The sequence below is a fragment of the Periplaneta americana genome, chromosome 1 (genome assembly GCF_040183065.1).
Source record: "Periplaneta americana isolate PAMFEO1 chromosome 1, P.americana_PAMFEO1_priV1, whole genome shotgun sequence".
In the NCBI taxonomy this organism is placed as follows: domain Eukaryota; kingdom Metazoa; phylum Arthropoda; class Insecta; order Blattodea; family Blattidae; genus Periplaneta; species Periplaneta americana.
Genome location: NC_091117.1, coordinates 184,402,121 through 184,421,126, shown reverse-complemented (window position 1 = coordinate 184,421,126; position 19,006 = coordinate 184,402,121). Strand labels below are relative to the sequence as shown.

The following is a 19,006-nucleotide window of genomic DNA, read 5'->3' as shown; positions in this document are numbered from 1 at the left end:
ACTGGGAATGTCAGTTCTATATGCTTGTCATCACTCCTAAAAGAACATGGACATGAGCTTTATATCCAACTGGGAATCTCAGTTCGATATGCTTGTCATCATTATTCCTAAAAGAACATGGACATGGGCTTTATACCCAACTGGGAATGTCAGTTCGATATGCTTGTCGTCATTATTCCTAAAAGAACATGGACATGAGCTTTATACCCAACTGGGAATATCAGTTCGATATGCTTGTCATCATTATTCCTAAAAGAATATGGACATGAGGTTTATATCCAACTGGGAATGTCAGTTCGATATGCTTGTCATCATTATTCCTAAAAGAACATGGACATGAGCTTTATACCCAACTGGGAATGTCAGTTCGATATGCTTGTCATCATTATTCCTAAAAGAACATGGACATGAGCTTTATGCCCAACTGGGAATGTCAGTTCGATATGCTTGTCATCATTACTCCTAAGAGAACTCCCTGATACTCCGTTTTTGCTGAACCCTGATTCGACATTAGGATTAAAGATTGGTCGGAAGAACTTGATAAGTCGGAGTAATCCAACAAAGCATGGGGACCTTTGGCTTTGTAATACTGTGACTTAATTAAACATACGTCGAATGTGAATAAAACATAACTCCACATCCTAGGAGTGCGTCACGCCTCTAAATATACGTATTATTGCATAGAAACCAAGATTATTATTTGCAAGTATGATAAGGGTAAATACATAATAGTGTCTACTGTATATAATATATTCTAAAATTAAGCTCTGTTGCTACAGATCAGAGGCAAGGGACACGATTTCCCACTCATCGCCCGTGACTACAACCTGATAAAGTGGCTGGGAGCCAATGCCTATCGAACATCACATTATCCTTACTCTGAGGAGATCATGAACTTCGCGGACAGGGAGGGCATCATGATCATCGACGAGTGTCCTGGTGTAGATATCGGGTAAGTCGGAAGAGAACATCTGTTGTGGAAGCTTGTCGTAAGAACTCTCGAATGTTCGAATGAAAGTGAGCTGGTGATCCTTCAAGCATGTACCACAGCAACTGCCTTCACCAAAGAGGCAAATCATCCCAAAAGGTCGCGTAGCTTATATCGCAAGAAATGTAAGTACGCAAGACCATTAAAATGTCTGCTAGGTAAGAAATGAGTAGTGATTTTAAATACATGCCAATGAATATTAGAGGTGCATATCTTAATGTAACTTCGTACTTACATTTTTCATGTTTAATTAAGATGATTTACGCATGGTTATTCGAGCATATATGTCCACAGTTTGGACATTAGTGCATATTTCGACATTAAGAGCATATTTCATATACAATTTTAATTATGTTGCAGCGAAATTCTTTTATAGATTTCTGTACTTTGGTAAAACATGTAGTTATTAGTGTTAGGGGATTTAATCGATTAATCAATCAATTTATGTTGTAAGATTAATCGATCAAAAATATTTAATCGAATAATCGAGTCGATTAAAATTAATCGGTTGTAGTTGATATTAATTATTATATTGTTAATACAAACTCGTATTAAAAATTCCGACAATATATCTCTCGGAAATTACTTATTAAAAGCACAATAGCACTATTATTTTCTAACTGTAAAGCAGGTAGAATAGGAGAAATCTTTGCACAAACACTCCAGAAAGAGATGGAGATATGAGAACAGTGACCTAGTTTATCTTTATTGAAAGGTAAAACACAATGCGACCCCTTATTAAATTTACACCGCGGTGTTTTATCTCTCGGCGGCTGGTCATGTCACAGCCGTCCGCACTCGTAAGTTTACACCGCGGTGTTTTATTTCTCAGCAGTTGGGCATGTCATAGTCGTCCGCTCTCGTACGTTTACACCGCGATTATTTTTCTCTCAGCAGTTGGGCATGTCACAGTCGTCCGCACTTGTAGGTTTACACCGCAGTGTTTTATCTCTCAGCAATTGGGCATGTCACAGTCGTACGCTCCCGTACGTTTACAACGCTGTGTTTTATCTCTCAGCAGTTGGGCATGTCACAGTCGTCCGCACTCGTACTTTAACACCGCGGTGTTTTGCCTCTCGGCTGCTGGGCATGTCACAGTCGTCCGCACTCGTACGTTAACACCGCGGTGTTTTGCCTCTCGGCTGCTGGGCATGTCACAGTCGTCCGCACTCGTACGTTAACACCGCGGTGTTTTGCCTCTCGGCTGCTGGCTATGTCACAGTCGTCCGCACTTGTACGTTAACACCGCGGTGTTTTGCATCTCGGCTTCTGGCTATGTCACAGTCGTCCGCACTCGTACGTTAACACCGCGGTGTTTTGCCTCTCGGCTGCTGGCTATGTCACAGTCGTCCGCACTTGTACGTTAACACCGCGGTGTTTTGCCTCTCGGCTGCTGGGCATGTCACAGTCGTCCGCACTCGTACGTTAACACCGCGGTGTTTTGCCTCTCGGCTGCTGGGCATGTCACAGTCGTCCGCACTCGTACGTTAACACCGCGGTGTTTTGCCTCTCGGCTGCTGGCTATGTCACAGTCGTCCGCACTTGTACGTTAACACCGCGGTGTTTTGCATCTCGGCTTCTGGCTATGTCACAGTCGTCCGCACTTGTACGTTAACACCGCGGTGTTTTGCCTCTCGGCTGCTGGCTATGTCACAGTCGTCCGCACTTGTACGTTAACACCGCGGTGTTTTGCATCTCGGCTTCTGGCTATGTCACAGTCGTCCGCACTTGTACGTTAACACCGCGGTGTTTTGCCTCTCGGCTGCTGGCTATGTCACAGTCGTCCGCACTTGTACGTTAACACCACGGTGTTTTGCATCTCGGCTTCTGGCTATGTCACAGTCGTCCGCACTCGTACGTTAACACCGCGGTGTTTTGCCTCTCGGCTGCTGGCTATGTCACAGTCGTCCGCACTTGTACGTTAACACCGCGGTGTTTTGCCTCTCGGCTGCTGGGCATGTCACAGTCGTCCGCACTCGTACGTTAACACCGCGGTGTTTTGCCTCTCGGCTGCTGGGCATGTCACAGTCGTCCGCACTCGTACGTTAACACCGCGGTGTTTTGCCTCTCGGCTGCTGGCTATGTCACAGTCGTCCGCACTTGTACGTTAACACCGCGGTGTTTTGCCTCTCGGCTTCTGGCTATGTCACAGTCGTCCGCACTCGTACGTTAACACCGCGGTGTTTTGCCTCTCGGCTGCTGGCTATGTCACAGTCGTCCGCACTCGTACGTTAATACCGCGGTGTTTTGCCTCTCGGCTGCTGGCTATGTCACAGTCGTCCGCACTCGTACGTTAACACCGCGGTGTTTTGCCTCTCGGCTGCTGGCTATGTCACAGTCGTCCGCACTCGTACGTTAACACCGCGGTGTTTTGCCTCTCGGCTTCTGGCTATGTCACAGTCGTCCGCACTCGTACGTTAACACCGCGGTGTTTTGCCTCTCGGCTGCTGGCTATGTCACAGTCGTCCGCACTCGTACGTTAATACCGCGGTGTTTTGCCTCTCGGCTGCTGGCTATGTCACAGTCGTCCGCACTCGTACGTTAATACCGCGGTGTTTTGCCTCTCGGCTGCTGGCTATGTCACAGTCGTCCGCACTCGTACGTTAACACCGCGGTGTTTTGCCTCTCGGCTGCTGGCTATGTCACAGTCGTCCGCACTTGTACGTTAACACCGCGGTGTTTTGCCTCTCGGCTTCTGGCTATGTCACAGTCGTCCGCACTCGTACGTTAACACCGCGGTGTTTTGCCTCTCGGCTGCTGGCTATGTCACAGTCGTCCGCACTCGTACGTTAATACCGCGGTGTTTTGCCTCTCGGCTGCTGGCTATGTCACAGTCGTCCGCACTCGTACGTTAACACCGCGGTGTTTTGCCTCTCGGCTGCTGGCTATGTCACAGTCGTCCGCACTCGTACGTTAATACCGCGTTGTTTTGCCTCTCGGCTGCTGGTCATGTCACAGTCGTCGCACTCGTACGTTAATACCGCGGTGTTTTGCCTCTCGGCTTCTGGGTATGTCACAGTCGTCGCACTAGTACGTTAACACCGCGGTGTTCTGTTTTGCCTCTCGGCTGCTGGGCATGTCACAGTCGTCCGCACTCGTACGTTAATACCGCGGTGTTTTGCCTCTCGGCTGCTGGGCGTGTCACAGTCGTCCGTACTCGTACGTTAATACCGCGGTGTTTTGCCTCTCGGCTGCTGGGCATGTCACAGTCGTCCGTACTCGTACGTTAATACCGCGGTGGTTTGCCTCTCGGCTGCTGGGCGTGTCACAGCCGTCCGAACTCGTACGTTAACCCGCTACTTAAAATAAGTATAAAATTGTACCTTTTAGAGGATGCTGGAAATGTCCTCCCTCGGCTAAACAAGTGTTATATAATAGAAGTCCTGTATTAATGAGTTGATCTATCATTTTTTCTTCCGAAAATTAAAAATTAAAGCCAGTATTTTTCGCTTAATTTCAGTATTTTGTACATACTACTCAAGACTAAACAAGGAATTCTGAATAAACTTTGTCCATAAAACGCATCGTCAGCTAAAGTAAAGAACGATGGTCTGAAGAAGATGAGAGAAATAACAAAGTGCTTGAAGGATACGATAGTAATATGGACATTAATTCTATTGTGTTAGCAGATCATAAGTTTTGTTCTTTCACTTTATGTGATGTAGGAAGAACTTTTTTCTATGCACAAGTTTATAATTAGATCCTGAATACATACAGAAGGTTATTGTGTCAAAATGTTTCATACATGAGAATGAATTGTCTGTATCAAATTGTTTTTAATTTTATCAATAGCCAATAAGACAATAACAAAGAAATTAAGGTGACTATGTTTTTTATGCCCAATAATTTAAATATTTTCCATTATATGGCTAGTATTTTCTTTTGTGTGTGTGTGTGTGTAATGGTATAATATGGTGAGTACATACATAAATGCACATTTGGGCACTTTAAGTGCATATTTGCTTAGATATTTTAGGATCTTTGATGCATATAATTCTCATTACTAGAAATGAGGTTGAAAATGTATGTGATGTATTCAGTTGGTGGCCACAGTGATGGCATACATGGGAAACGGTTGGTTTTCGAACCCATGTTCATTAGGACTTTAGCCTATGCCTTGTTTCACCCTTGCAGTTTATAGGCCTATCTATAATTGTGAAACATTCTGTATAATATACCAATCCATCTGATATTGTAAAAATAACCTACAAATTCTTGTAATTATTCTCATCTTATCTACAGGAGCTACGGTTTCAATGACGAGCTCTTGGAAAACCACAAGATGGCGCTGACGAGGCTCTATAACCGGGACAAGAATCGTCCCAGTGTGATCATGTGGTCTGTCGCCAACGAAGCGAGAACTTCCGAGTCAAAGGCAGAAGATTATTTCAGGTATATTTCGGTCATAATAAAGAAATCATATCCATATTCGTAATGGTTGACGACGCTTGTAACTACGAGAAATCGAGATTGCATTTCTCATATTGCATTTTTAACTTTTATGTACTATGCATTAAAATAACCGTTTCAATCCTTATGTATGACAATTCTGATTAAAATTACATATAAGATGTGTCGTATAAAATGCTGGAAAGCACATGGTTCATAAAACTACCACCAGCAACTAATAATGACCACACAACACAGAGTTCAAGTTCGGTGACGCCACCCATCCGTCTCTATATCAGACGCAATCCCAAGATATGGGAAAGAAATGGATGATGATGATGATGATGATGATGGAAGGATTTGTCATTATGATGAAGAAATGAGTCGGAGGTCGAACGCTGAGAAAATCTCAATCAGATAACTTTTTTCAACCAGGATTTGAACCCGGACCCGCTCGTTTCAAATCAGAAATGCTAACCGTAATCCCACAGCGATGGACTTAATCTTTTCCTTACACATTAACAGTGTCCTTACATTTTATTAGATACAACAGTATCTGTAATATAATATGTTTATTTTAGTATTCAGTCTAAATGACTTATCATAGTTTAAAAAACATTAACAACACTTACAAATGTAAATACTCATTGAATGTTATAGACAACCAATAAGCTAACGTTTTCGCTCTTGGGCATCTCCAGGCATTTGACTCAACAATATCGTGTACAAAATTTGTTTACCATATGATGGCTGTAACATATATATCAAACAATTTACATCTAACAGTTTTTAATTACTTAATCCGTAGTTTTGTTCACCACTTTCTTGTTTTTCGCTCAGTCAATGATAGTAAATATCATGTACTAGCCATTATCAAATAAATTTACTTCCAACACATTTAAAGATCATGTGTACATCATTAAATAACACTTTGAATTAATTATCAGTACGGTAAGCAAAGAACATGAGATTCAAATTAAATTATAGATATTAATAACAATTATATTTGTAATAAAATTGATTGTAATTAAAAATGTTGTTATTAATCACATATTTCTTACTTAATTTATAATAGTGTGATTATTACAATAACGTAGTAAAATCATATGGCTCTTGTTAATCTATATTAAGCTTCATAATAAGCCAACGTCATATTAATTGTCTATAACATTCAATGAATATTTACATTGGTAAGTGTTGTTGATGTTTTTTTAAACTATGATAAGTACGGCTAGGATTTTGATGAAATTGCATCTTTTTTTTCTAGTAAGCCAGAAACATTGCTGCTTTATTATTTATATGTTATGTGATAAACTGAGTGTTTTAAAACATATTTGTTAGGGCATTTTTTTTTTCATTTTTTGCCTCTTACAACTCATAAGAACATTTTTTGTTTTTTTTTTCCGGTCATTTTTGGGGTATTTTCATTTAATTTTGACCATAAATCCCCATTATTAATGTAAAGTATTATTTATTTCCTTTGATACTTTCTGTACATATTTTGTCAATTAATATCCATTATTTTGTATATTATTTTAATCGTTTTTGTACACAAATATTGTCATTTTAACGTAGTACACCCCCACGTAATGGATCAGTCCGAGCACTCCTTTAATATAAACTCCTCTATACCTGCTAGTTCCGGATAAGAGTGGCCTTGTGGCGGACTACATGGAACGACATCAGGTAAAATAATTAAAGTGTACTAGTTAGAAAAATTATGTAAAAATAAATAAACCTGAACGACTTCAGGCTGGTAACCCCAACCCAAAATTAAAAACAAAGTCGGAATTAATCTGTCTTCAAAAAACAAGTAAAATGAAAATATTCTTAATCTTCCAAAAGTACAATAAAGCATATTTGTTAAAATAATTACAACAAAGAAAAAAATTATCATAATAACTATAACGAAAAATAGATACTCTTGCTGTAATTATTAATACACAAATCCATAATCTTAAGAAAATTAAACCAAAAGAAATCTAATCACTACCAAATAAAAAAACTTAAATTACCCCAACGTTGGTACTAGAATTTAATTTAATTACTACTCTAAATATTAATATTCCTATTAAGTCAATTATGTAAGATCAATATTTAGGGCATTTTAAGGGCATTTTTGAAAGATTTTTAGGTCATAAATGCATTGATTTTAGGAAATTTTTTCATGATCAAAATCCTAGCCCTAATGATAAGTCATTTAGACTGAATACCAAAATAAACATACTGTATATTACATTGTATATTGACTATCGGAAAATTACTATTACTATGCTTAGTAACACAATAGTGTCTGACCATAAAATTCCGGCAGGGATATTGTCCACGCGTCCCGTCGATCGTAGAACCTTGCTAACTTTGAGGTGCCCAATGTCTAACGATAGAAAATGTGCTTGTATCCAAGACCCAACTTGAAATTTGGAACTCTTGGTCTGACACAATAAGACCAGAATATAACTGTGTATTTCTTACGTCTATTGGAATTTATTACCAAACTACTTGTATTTGTTAATCTCATATTATAATTATTCCCTACAGGGACATTGCAAACCATACGAAGAGCCTGGATTCTAGCCGGCCCATTACCATGGCAATTAATGCAGCTTATACAGAAGATGTTGCGGTCAGTATAAGAATAAAAGTCATTAAAAACCTTAAAATTTACATTGAAAGTACATCCTCTGGCACAGAAATTGGTTGTTGTTCAGAGACTATCTTCCACCTCGGAATAGCTCGGGTATCATTGTGTGCGCTGTGTTCACACACACGTGTTTTACATAGAGAGATTCGAATTCCGGTCTTTGTAACGACAAGAAACATCTCTATATCTAAGCCACAAAGGCTTCGTAGGGACCATGTCGTCTTTTGACATACAGATACGTCGCTGTTACGACTTGAATTCATCTTCGGATCTCGATGCTTAATATTTTCCCGAGTGAATTGTCACGTTAACCCGAACGACACAGACAAATTTACGCTACAGGAGAACGACCAATTTCCGTGTCAAAGAGTGTACAATAAATGAAAGAAACTTAACTCTTCGACAGACATTTTACATTTAAACTGAGAACAGAAGTGCATTTCTGATTTTCATACTGAATAAACACTACATTAATGCAGAAAAGATACTGAATTCATCAGATGAATAATTACTAGGCTTTCTGTCTGCTGCACTACTTTAGTAGGTAAAACTAAATTTATTTTAATCACTTCATGAAATTCTTCCACAAAATCTATTTCACACTCTTCTACACTATCTCCATCACTCAAAAAGCCTTTATGTTCTACACAGTCTTTCAAAAGTTTGCATCAGCCTGAAAGAGCCATTTCTTAAAATGTTTCATGACAACATCAATCTCAAGAAGTGCTGCTCTCCAAGTCCAACTCTCATTTGAACCAAAGAAGGTGAAAGTTCAATGAAGTAATTTCATTCTCTTGTTAAGTTGCGTCATCATACTAAAGAACATGTTTCTATTTTTGGTTCAATTCTTGCAACATTGTCTGCAAACCTATGTAAGCGTTTGTTTATTTTATTTTTTCTAACAGCGCTAGTGACATTTTATTGATATTTTATTTTAAATCCACCACCAACAGAAGCAGGCTTCCAATTACAGGAGACTTACATAGATATATACACAAAATACATAATAAGAGAAAAAACAACAAAACAAACAACACAAACGAAAGAAAGAAAATACATAATGGTAATAGATGCTAGAATATAATATTACAGTTAATATAGTGCCAAATGTCAATAAAATGATGCAAAATTATTTAAAAACTAGAGTAAAAACATTGTAATACACTTCTTCATAATTTAAATATCTAAGGAAATGCAATTCTTTTTAATATTGTATGAAATTTTTCAATTGTTAAACTGAAATCCAATTGAGAATCACAGTTTAAAGACAGAGAGTTATAAGTATCACACATAACAAACAATGGAGAGTTCTTGAAGAAAACAGTTCTAGGAATAGGAATAATAAAAGGTTGCCTATGACGCAATTCTGTTCTTTTTACATTGAACTGAAGGAATTTAAGAAAATCACAGTTATTCAATATTCCGTTAACAGTCTTACAGAGTAAAATTTGGCTATTTAATCGTCGAGATTTTAAAGTTTTATAATTAAATTTAAAAAGTAACTGATTATATGAAATTTACTTGTCATAAGACGACACGTGTTGTTTTTTAAAATATAAACGACGTAAAAATCTTTTCTGTATCCTTTCTATTTGCATCTGATGAGACTGGAACTGAGGTGACCATATTACAAACGCATACTCTAGCTTAATTCTAACTAGAGTTTTATATAGAGTATCAATAGTATTTATACTTTTTAATTCTTTTGTATGCATGGTTGGACTGCAAATTTGTTTCGTTTACAAATTATCGACATCGAAACAAGAGCAAGCATTTTGCGTGATTCAATTTGCGCGAACAGGGGCTGTGGTGACGGAGCAGCGACACTTTCGAACCAAATTTGACTCAGAAAACCCATATGAATGTCTTGTGCAAAAAGCAGCCTTCTTTTTGCCGAGCCTATATTCATGGGCCATCCTCACTTGGACATGTTAACGGGACTGCTTCTCCACACTTCTACCGTGATGTGCGTCAATATCTGAATGCCACCTTTCCGAGTCGTTGGAATGGCCGTACTATAAGAGGATTTTCCAATAATTCTCTGGCCTCCAAGACCACCAGATTTATCATCTAGCGATTACTTCTGCGGGAATTCATTAAGGATACAGTGTACTGCCTCCATTGTCACAGAAACTGGACAAATTGGACAATGCATCTCCGATCAGTGCAAAATTGATATCTGTCATTTTGAAATCTGCCGTATCATCAGTAGCGCCCACATCGTTTACCTATAATGCTCATGAAAATTATTAAGTATGGGTCACTTTTCATATCATTGCTGGTATGATAAGTAAGGTCGGGTGATCTCTGTGGTCAAGAAATGACTCTACCGCGACCGATCCAACACTCAGGATACTTTCATTGATCCTACTGCAGCCGTGGCGAAAATGTGATCGTGCGCCGAGCCACTGTGTAACCTGCAACGTGCATAGCACCTATGGAGGGAGGCGGACGCCCGAAGGGGAAGTGAAGCAACTGTCTGACTTATTAACGGATTTTCATTTTCCTTAGGTCAAGCACTTAAATATAGCTAAGTTTATACAGTATAAGATTACAAACTAATGTTTAGTACGTGTAACGAAGAAAGAAACGAATAAGAAAACATAGGACACATTATCACAACCTAAAATTAACTGTCTTCAGAATGTGTCTGCGACAAAGTTTTAAAATCAGGAATTCTGTCACTTACTGCCAGTCGTAGTTGCTCACGAAGGCATTTGTCTGTCAGTCGTGATCTAAATTTGGTTTCCACTATTTTCATTGTTGAAAATAATTTTTCAAAGACATAAGTTGTAGCGAACATGGCTTCAACAGAGCAAGTGAAAGAACGAAGCTTCGGATATTTACTTTTTTGGCAACGATTTTAAAAGTTCAACATTTGTCAAATCCTTACATTCAGCTTTCATTGTAACATTACATTGTAAATCTGTGAGTTTAAATTGAAGACCTAACCGCATTATTCGTACACCTGCTGAAGAAAGATCGACTTACAGAGATGATGATAATAATAATAATAATAATAATAATAATAATAATAATAATAATAATAATAATAATAATAATAATAATAATAATAATAATACCACTTAACCTTTTAATGTTTCATGAATCACACGTATTATAATGCCGTTTTATGTTATACAACTGTTTTCCTCGTAATACTTGTGAACAAATCATACATTTAATGTAGGAATAGATGTTGATACACGAGCATACTTTACATCAGCTACAATAATTATTGCAGTACCAACAGGAATTAAAATTTTTAGTTGGTTAGCATTCTCATCATATTGGCAGCAAAAAAAAGCGTCCTCCCATCCTACTTGAAACTTTCGTTTTTGTAGAAGTACATAGTTTCGAGAGAGACATTGCGATGATACGTCACTCGCAGGTCGGAGACAAATACAAATGGAACGGAGTTCGACTCCAGTGAGTGAGAGGATGGGGGTTGGGAGAGGTAGGAAGCAAGAGAAATGCATAAGTATCATTGCGAGCCACAGTGTGCTCGCGAGTCATATTTTCGCCACAGCTGTCCTGCTATAACCTAATGTCGTTTTGGTTGCGTCCGCATGTGAATACTGATGAAGGACATAAGACTGACGCCCGTGATTTTCAAACAGCTGTATGTCAGATAGTGTTAAGAACAGGCATATGTTCATATAAACTTTTTTGTTCAGAATCACCAATATTATCATTACTCACACCATGTGCCCTTCCTCCTGACTCATCCTATATGTATATTTTATATAGGGAACTTTCATGGATGTAATCGGTTTCAACCGCTACAACGCATGGTACGCTCATGGTGGAAGAACGGATACAGTAACAGTGAACGTCAGAGAAGAAGCGCAGAACTGGCACGACAAGTACAAGAAGCCAGTGCTCATGACAGAGTACGGTGCTGATACATTGGCTGGGCTTCATTTGGTAAGTACTTCGCTCTTCGTAAGCAGAATTATAATAAGAAACATGTGCAGCGTTATTCTCGTATTCATTATAAAGAATCAGGTAAAAATATGCATTTGGTTAACTTTTTTTTTTTTTTACAAAATATAAAATTTATGAAATGTAATGTTTATCTTACAACTCTGTATTGTTACTGCATAGAGTGAGGAGAGCAGGAAGGGAATGAGAGATGTTCATATTTACAAAATTTTCACCGTTCCCTTCTTGAAGTTTAAAGTGTTACAATTTAGAATAATGTTCTATTGACAAACTTGTTTTTTAATATGGCTGCCACTAAATCAGCATTGATGGTACTACGTAAGGCGCAGTAAATCCGGAATTAATACTCTTGCGGTAGCCTATCTAATCATTTATAATCAAAAAAGTTATATTAACAGGAAAGGAAAATAAAATGTAAGAATTGAAAATAATTTTAATGTAAAAATTGCGATATAATTGAAGAACATTAATAGAAAATTAGCCGCCTTGGTAGCTCAGTTGGCAGAGCGCTGGCTTACGTTGACCGCGTACCCGAGGTCAAATCTCGGCGAGGCGGATTTGTAATCGTGCCTGACAAAGCCAAGGTTATAAGGGTTTTCTCTAGGTTCTGCGGTCTTCCCTCATCATTCTACCAACACTCTCTACAATCCCCCCTTTCATCATCCCCGTCTCGAAACATAAGGCATCTCCTGTGTTAGCGTGGCGTAGGCCCTATAAGCCTCCGTCCGCCACAATAGATGTTTCTCGCGATTTGTCCAATTATCGGTAGATGGCACTGGTGGTGGATTATAGACGAGTCATTATTTTTTACAAGAGGCACCGAAGCCCCCCAGGTTCCTGGTTGCCTGACGGACATATGAGTACTTATGCGCACGAGAAATGGCAACTCACCACCAGAGTTATGGTACACGGGTTGAGAGAAATGCGTAGTGTGTGAGTTATAATAATAAGGGAGCAAGTAAAAAATGTGTGGATTACGGAATCATTTTAGATATATGTAAAAATAACGAGATGATTAGAAAAGAATGTGCAATAAAACTCACAAATTCAGCTCAAATTATGCCTAGTCGAAGAGAGTGAAAACGTGAGTAACGGAATAGTACATTATGCAACGAGCCTATAATGGTAGTAACTAAGTCGCGAGTATGTTTATGAAACGAGCGCAAGCGAGTTTCATAATTTTCATACGAGCGTCTTAATTACCATTATAGTCAAGTTTCATACGACTTTTTATGTCCGACCATATTTCTAACTTGAAATTATTCAGAAGTATTCATTTTATTCTTATGTGACTGAAGAGCAGAAGTGACCTTGTGCATAGCTGTAAATTGTGAGATGTGCACAGACGCGAAAGTATTGATTTTTTTCCGAGGAACAGATGTCCACATTGACCTTGATATAATCTAGAGAGTAAACTAAATATTAATATTGATATAACATTGAAATTAAATTAGACATTGAAAAACGAGATGACAAATTGAATTTATTTGAATATTATTTACAATTAACGCTAATTATTATAGTAACAGAACATTACCTTCCGCGACAGTATTGGATTTCCAGCCTCCGTGACTTTTCGCTAATTGTCTTTCGATTGCATATCCGAGAATAATCGATACTTGCGATTTTATAATGGTACAATCAGTACAATGGAGATTTCTCATTGGCTGAACAATTGAATTATAATGAATAGGTGTACTTTAATGAGGTGCATTAAAGGGCTACTACCAGGTGTATAATTACTACATTTCGGCATGGTCGAGCATAAATAGTTTTAATGTGAGAATTGCGACATAAAGTATTTAAAAAAGTAAATAATATGCTCACTAAAATTCATGCGAATTTAGCTGAAAATAGTCCTAGTGCTAGTGTGTCACAGGAAATTAAGAGAAAGTTGTAAACTATATTTGCGAGATATAATTTTTCTTAACAGTAATCTCGTTAATTTTATGTGATATTATATGGAACTTAATGTTCTTCTTTGTAACAAGTGACTAAATGTAAAATACCGTAGTTGACAACTTTATATCCTATCGCAAAGAACACTTAAAACAAAGATAAAAGTACATAATCGAGTACACCATTACTGCTTAAAAGGATAGAGTCACCACCTGCTCCCGCTATGAACGTTCTCAAATATTTGTTTATGACAGCTCCAAGCTTACTGACGTCGGAGTCTGGATAAAACGAACACCACAGACCGTAAAAAGCAGATTGTCACACGTTGGATTTGCATAATATAGTTTAGTAGCGTGTCGAGAATCGCTTTTCGATGAGAAACTGACTGTATATAGGCAGTAAGAATCAAACTACTGTCCAGATGTTGCATGGATATAGGAGATGATTACCTAAATGTGACGTCACCAAACGCTACTAATAAAAATTAACCAAAGCCGGTCTGTTTTCATTCACTCATAGCCCTGCAGTCTTGTTTATGGTCAGATTCACCAGCTATAATCACTATTGTTTCTATGATGAATTACAGTTTTAAATATATTTATAAGTAGAGATGGGAACGATATATCGGTTTTTACGAAATACCGATATTTTCGTTTCGATATAGCGATATATCGATATCGAAATTTTGATTCAATATATCGTATAATATATCGGTTTTTCCATAAATTTATCGATTTTTGTGGAATTATTATCATTATCAATAACAACAAAATCCACAATAGAAAACTCCGATAATTCCCGAGAGATGGCGCTACTGAAGGTGTCACCTCACTCAATACCTTGTTCTAATTGGCTGGACTGCAATTCGAATTCAAAATGTTTAATATGCAGCACCAAATTCGAAATGCAGCGTGTGCGAACGTGAGACAGATGGGAAGTTTATCTACTACTGTTATTGTTATTAATGTTCTCCAAGGCAGGAGAGCAACTCCCACCCTGAAAGGGAACCGTCTGACCTCAAAACGGGTATCAAAACTTTTATTTCTATATTCTGAAATGGAAAGAGAAACAAGGATTTAATTTAAGTTAATACATTTGTTTACGTCTATGATTTCTATAAAAAACTTAGTGCTGAAATTCTGTTTTCTTATTATATCTTTTGTGCATAAAAATTCTATCCCTATAATCATCACCATTGTTGTTTGGAATGTTGGAGTGTAACAATAACTTGCTATAGAAGGATTGTATTAAATTAACTGCGAAGTTTGTTAAAACTTGTAACATTCTAAGTACGGTTTACTCAAATTTAAAAATAATTACAAGTTCTGTTTACTTACATTTAAAAATGATTACGTTGCTAGGTAGAAAAGAGCATTATATCTGTGTCCTGGATTGAATCCTATATAACATTAGAACAATTGAGTCGTGTTCCAATATCTAATACTCAAACATGTAAAGTTCACTTAACCCTTTCCCACTATATCATTTAAGCTCCCTTGCCTCCACCATAATTTTGATTTAGGTTAGGACCTACATCATATGATATTGAAAATGTATTGTTTATTGTTACAATTTTGCATTTATGCTTTTGACAGTTATGATGTTAATTTCAATGGCAAAAAAATATTAAAATTTAAGTAATTTTATTGTAAGACAGCAAATGTACACCTGAAAATGCAATGTGCTTAAGGAATAGCGATATATCGATAATCGTTCGATATATCGATATATTTTCTGCGATATATATCGTTTATCGAAATTAGTTTTGCGATATATTGCAATATCAATATATCGGTATTTAATTTATTTTCGCCCTCACTATTTATAAGTATTATCATCATTCAATAAATACACACGAAAAACAATTGAAAAAGATTGTTATATTTAAATTGAGTTATTATGACTAATTAGGAAAAGTAATAATGATAAGAAAATTAAATTTAAATATTATGGAACTTCCTGTATGAATTATTTATTATTATTATTATTATTATTATTATTATTATTATTATTATTATATTGATATTTAATATTATTGCTGCTTCTGCTACTACTGGACTACTATTAATTATTTATTTTACTGGTTCGAGAAATAGGCCTACAGTTTTCAATGGACTACTGGTTTCTTGTGAAACAAATTTCTAACAGTGTTTCATCGCTTGCGAAGTGATTCTCAACGAAATTTTCTTGTTTAGATGCCTGAATACTTTTATGTTTTAGGCTATTTACTTCAACTTCATTTTCATGAAGAACTGTGATTGAAGCAATTATGTAACTATTTAGGCTACTGGAATTTGATAAAATTTAATTCTCTAAAATTAAAATCTTTAACAGAAAGAAACAATTTATAGTTCCTCATCTTCGCCTTACCAACCTAATACAACCTGGAAATTATTGTTTACTATTGTCTGTTTAAATTTGTACTATTCGTTTATATTTTATTTATCCATTATTGGATACAACTTCCAACCTTTTAAAATATCTTTTTCCTATTTTCAAGTAAGTTTCTAATACATGACTATCAAATTATTGTAAATTAGTTAATGTAGTTTACATCCATCTGTAACCGAGTTGTTTGCTAATACACTTACAAACATTTCGATTATTAATGTAGTCCATTAAAATAAAAATTTAGAAGTTCATTCTTGTTCCAATACACGTACCTACATTTATTTTATCTCTTATACTTTGGTATTTAACCACATGTCCTATTGAATACTTGATGTCTGTTACAATCCGTTAAGTATTAACAGTTCCTTTCTCATGTATTGCTTGAAATATATCCGGTTTCAAATTTTAGCTATAGTTTCTCTTTTGTAGTTTTTATTCATGCATGTAACAATATCACTTTTAGAAAGCCAAATTTCATATCTACTCTTAGTGTATTGAAAGAATGATGCTAGAAATGATCAGGAAGAGAAAAAGGAATTGGTTGGGTCACTGCCTGAGAACAAACCGCCCACTCAAAGATGCACTGGAAAGAATGGTGAACGGGAGAAGAGTTTGGGGCAGAAGAAGATATCAAATAATAGACGACATTAAGATACATGGATTATATGTGGAGACAAAGAGGAAGGCAGAGAGTAGGGAAGATTGGAGAGAACTGGGATTGCAGTGAAAGACCTGCCCTTGGGTAGAAAACTACGAATGAATGAATGTTAGTGTATACTTCAATGGCACTTTCTTGTGAACTTTGCATTTTTTTCGGGTGCTAATCGCTTTAAATACGTGAGAGTTGGAGATATTTATTTCGTTTCAATGAAACAGAGCATTTGTTTGCGGTTTATTGAGTTTAATTGACATAAGATAATTATTTATCTGTCATGTCTTTGAGTATTCCTCTAATTATTTGAATATAAATCATTTTTTATCTTTAATTTTTTCACATGATAGAGTCTGTTGTTCTGTTTCCGTTCTTGAAATTTTGAAGTCTGTTTATAGAGGAGAATGTATTTTATTTTCTCTGTGCAAATAAAGTGAATGCATTTACATAACACGCATATCTTAATTATGGGAAATAATTAAAACGAAAGCTTTATTATTTAAGAAAAGTTACAATCTCAATTAACACACGGGTCCTAATTGTTTCTTCATTCCAGTCACCAGAATATATTTGGTCCGAAGAATATCAAGTGAAAGTGATGTCCAGACATTTTGCAGCTTTTGATCAACTTCGAAGCAAAAACTTCTTTATTGGAGAAATGATATGGAACTTTGCTGACTTCAACACAGAACAAAGTAAGTATTCTATATTTCAGTTGATTATTTTACGACGCTTTATCAACTGCTGTGGTTATCTAGCGTCTGACTGAGATGAAGGTGATACTGCTAGCGAGATGAGTCCAGGTTCAAGTGCCAAAAGTCACCCAGCATTTGCTCTTAATGAGTTGAGGGAAAACCCCGAAAAAAACCTCAACCAGGTAGCTTGTCCCAACCAGGATTTGAACCCGGGCCTGCTCGTATCACGGTCAGGCAGGCTAACTGCTAAGTAGTCTACTGGGTGTTCATTTCAAAGTGTCATGACGTCACTGTTGTTCGGTCACCGATTTGAAGCGAGTTTCAGCTTATATGTTAGAGAAGTTGCCTATTATTTAAGGCGTTCTTCAATCTGAACTTGAGAACGTGTACGGTATAACTTGAACATCGTAGCAACAGATGGCGGTCTGTACGGTCTGTATGCTACCATAACCTCTTTCGAGCTGTGTTTTGCGCCGCAAGTCGTAGCAGGGTATTTGTTATCATCGGTTGCGTACGGCAACATTCCACAACACAAATCAAATACTGCGTGTCCATGTTGACCGTCGAAGTTAATGTCAACAAATACGTAAGTAATCGTCTTAAACCTCTGCCCATATCCCGACAGTACGTATTTCCAAACAGTTCACATTCCTGCCATTAGAGGCGTTACCGTTCTTATCGGTACGTACTCTTCAGAATGAACGCCGTACTTGCTAGGCAACTTCTCTGCCTCATAGGTTATACACCTCTGCGGAAGTGTAGTAAGATTGAATTCTCTAGGATCATCGGCTAGCCACATGACGGCATACAGAGAGCCATGACACACTTTGAACTGAACACCCAGTATATCTTACTTAGTTTAGGCTATACGGTATTATTACAGCTTGGAATTAATTGGTGAAGTACAAAGGACAAATAAGACGATAATCATAGCCAAAATCCTTGTTTCAATAGCTCATTAGCTTTCATTTGGTATGCTGCAATAGTCTATTTTTAAATCCTGATTTTAGCATTCTTGTCTAGCCTTTTTTAATCAGTTAATCTTCTAGTACTTTGAGTTTTGTTGTATTTACTTACTTATGGCTTTTAAGGAACCCGGAAGTTCATTGCCGCCCTCACATAAGCCCGCCATCGGTTCCTATCCTGAGCAAGGTTAATCCAGTCTCTATCATCATATCCCACCTCCCTCAAATCCATTTTAATATTATCCTCCCATCTACTGTACGTCTCGGCCTCCCCAAAGGTCTTATTCCTCCGGCCTCCCAACTAACACTCTATATGCATTTCTGGATTCGCTCATACATGCTACATGTCCTGCCTATCTCAAACGTCTGGATTTAATGTTCCTAATTATGTCAGGTGAAGAATGCAATGCGTGCAGTTCTGCGTTGTGTAACTTTCTCCAT

General features: G+C 37.2%; 2 protein-coding genes across 5 annotated transcripts in view; one reads left to right on the top strand and one right to left on the bottom strand.

Annotated features, from left to right (window-relative positions):
* The window catches only part of LOC138705100 (conserved oligomeric Golgi complex subunit 4-like), a 481,496-nt gene that overhangs the window by 55,137 nt on the left and 407,353 nt on the right, over positions 1-19,006 (bottom strand). The window lies entirely within an intron of this gene.
* The window catches only part of LOC138705072 (beta-glucuronidase-like), a 79,080-nt gene that overhangs the window by 53,438 nt on the left and 6,636 nt on the right, over positions 1-19,006 (top strand). For all 4 annotated transcript variants that reach the window (XM_069833698.1, XM_069833674.1, XM_069833688.1 and 1 more), the window contains 5 exons: positions 780-952; positions 5,231-5,380; positions 7,916-8,000; positions 11,769-11,945; positions 17,462-17,600. In XM_069833698.1, the coding sequence (XP_069689799.1) occupies positions 780-952; positions 5,231-5,380; positions 7,916-8,000; positions 11,769-11,945; positions 17,462-17,600 (724 nt within the window). The remainder of the gene's footprint in view (positions 1-779; positions 953-5,230; positions 5,381-7,915; positions 8,001-11,768; positions 11,946-17,461; positions 17,601-19,006) is intronic.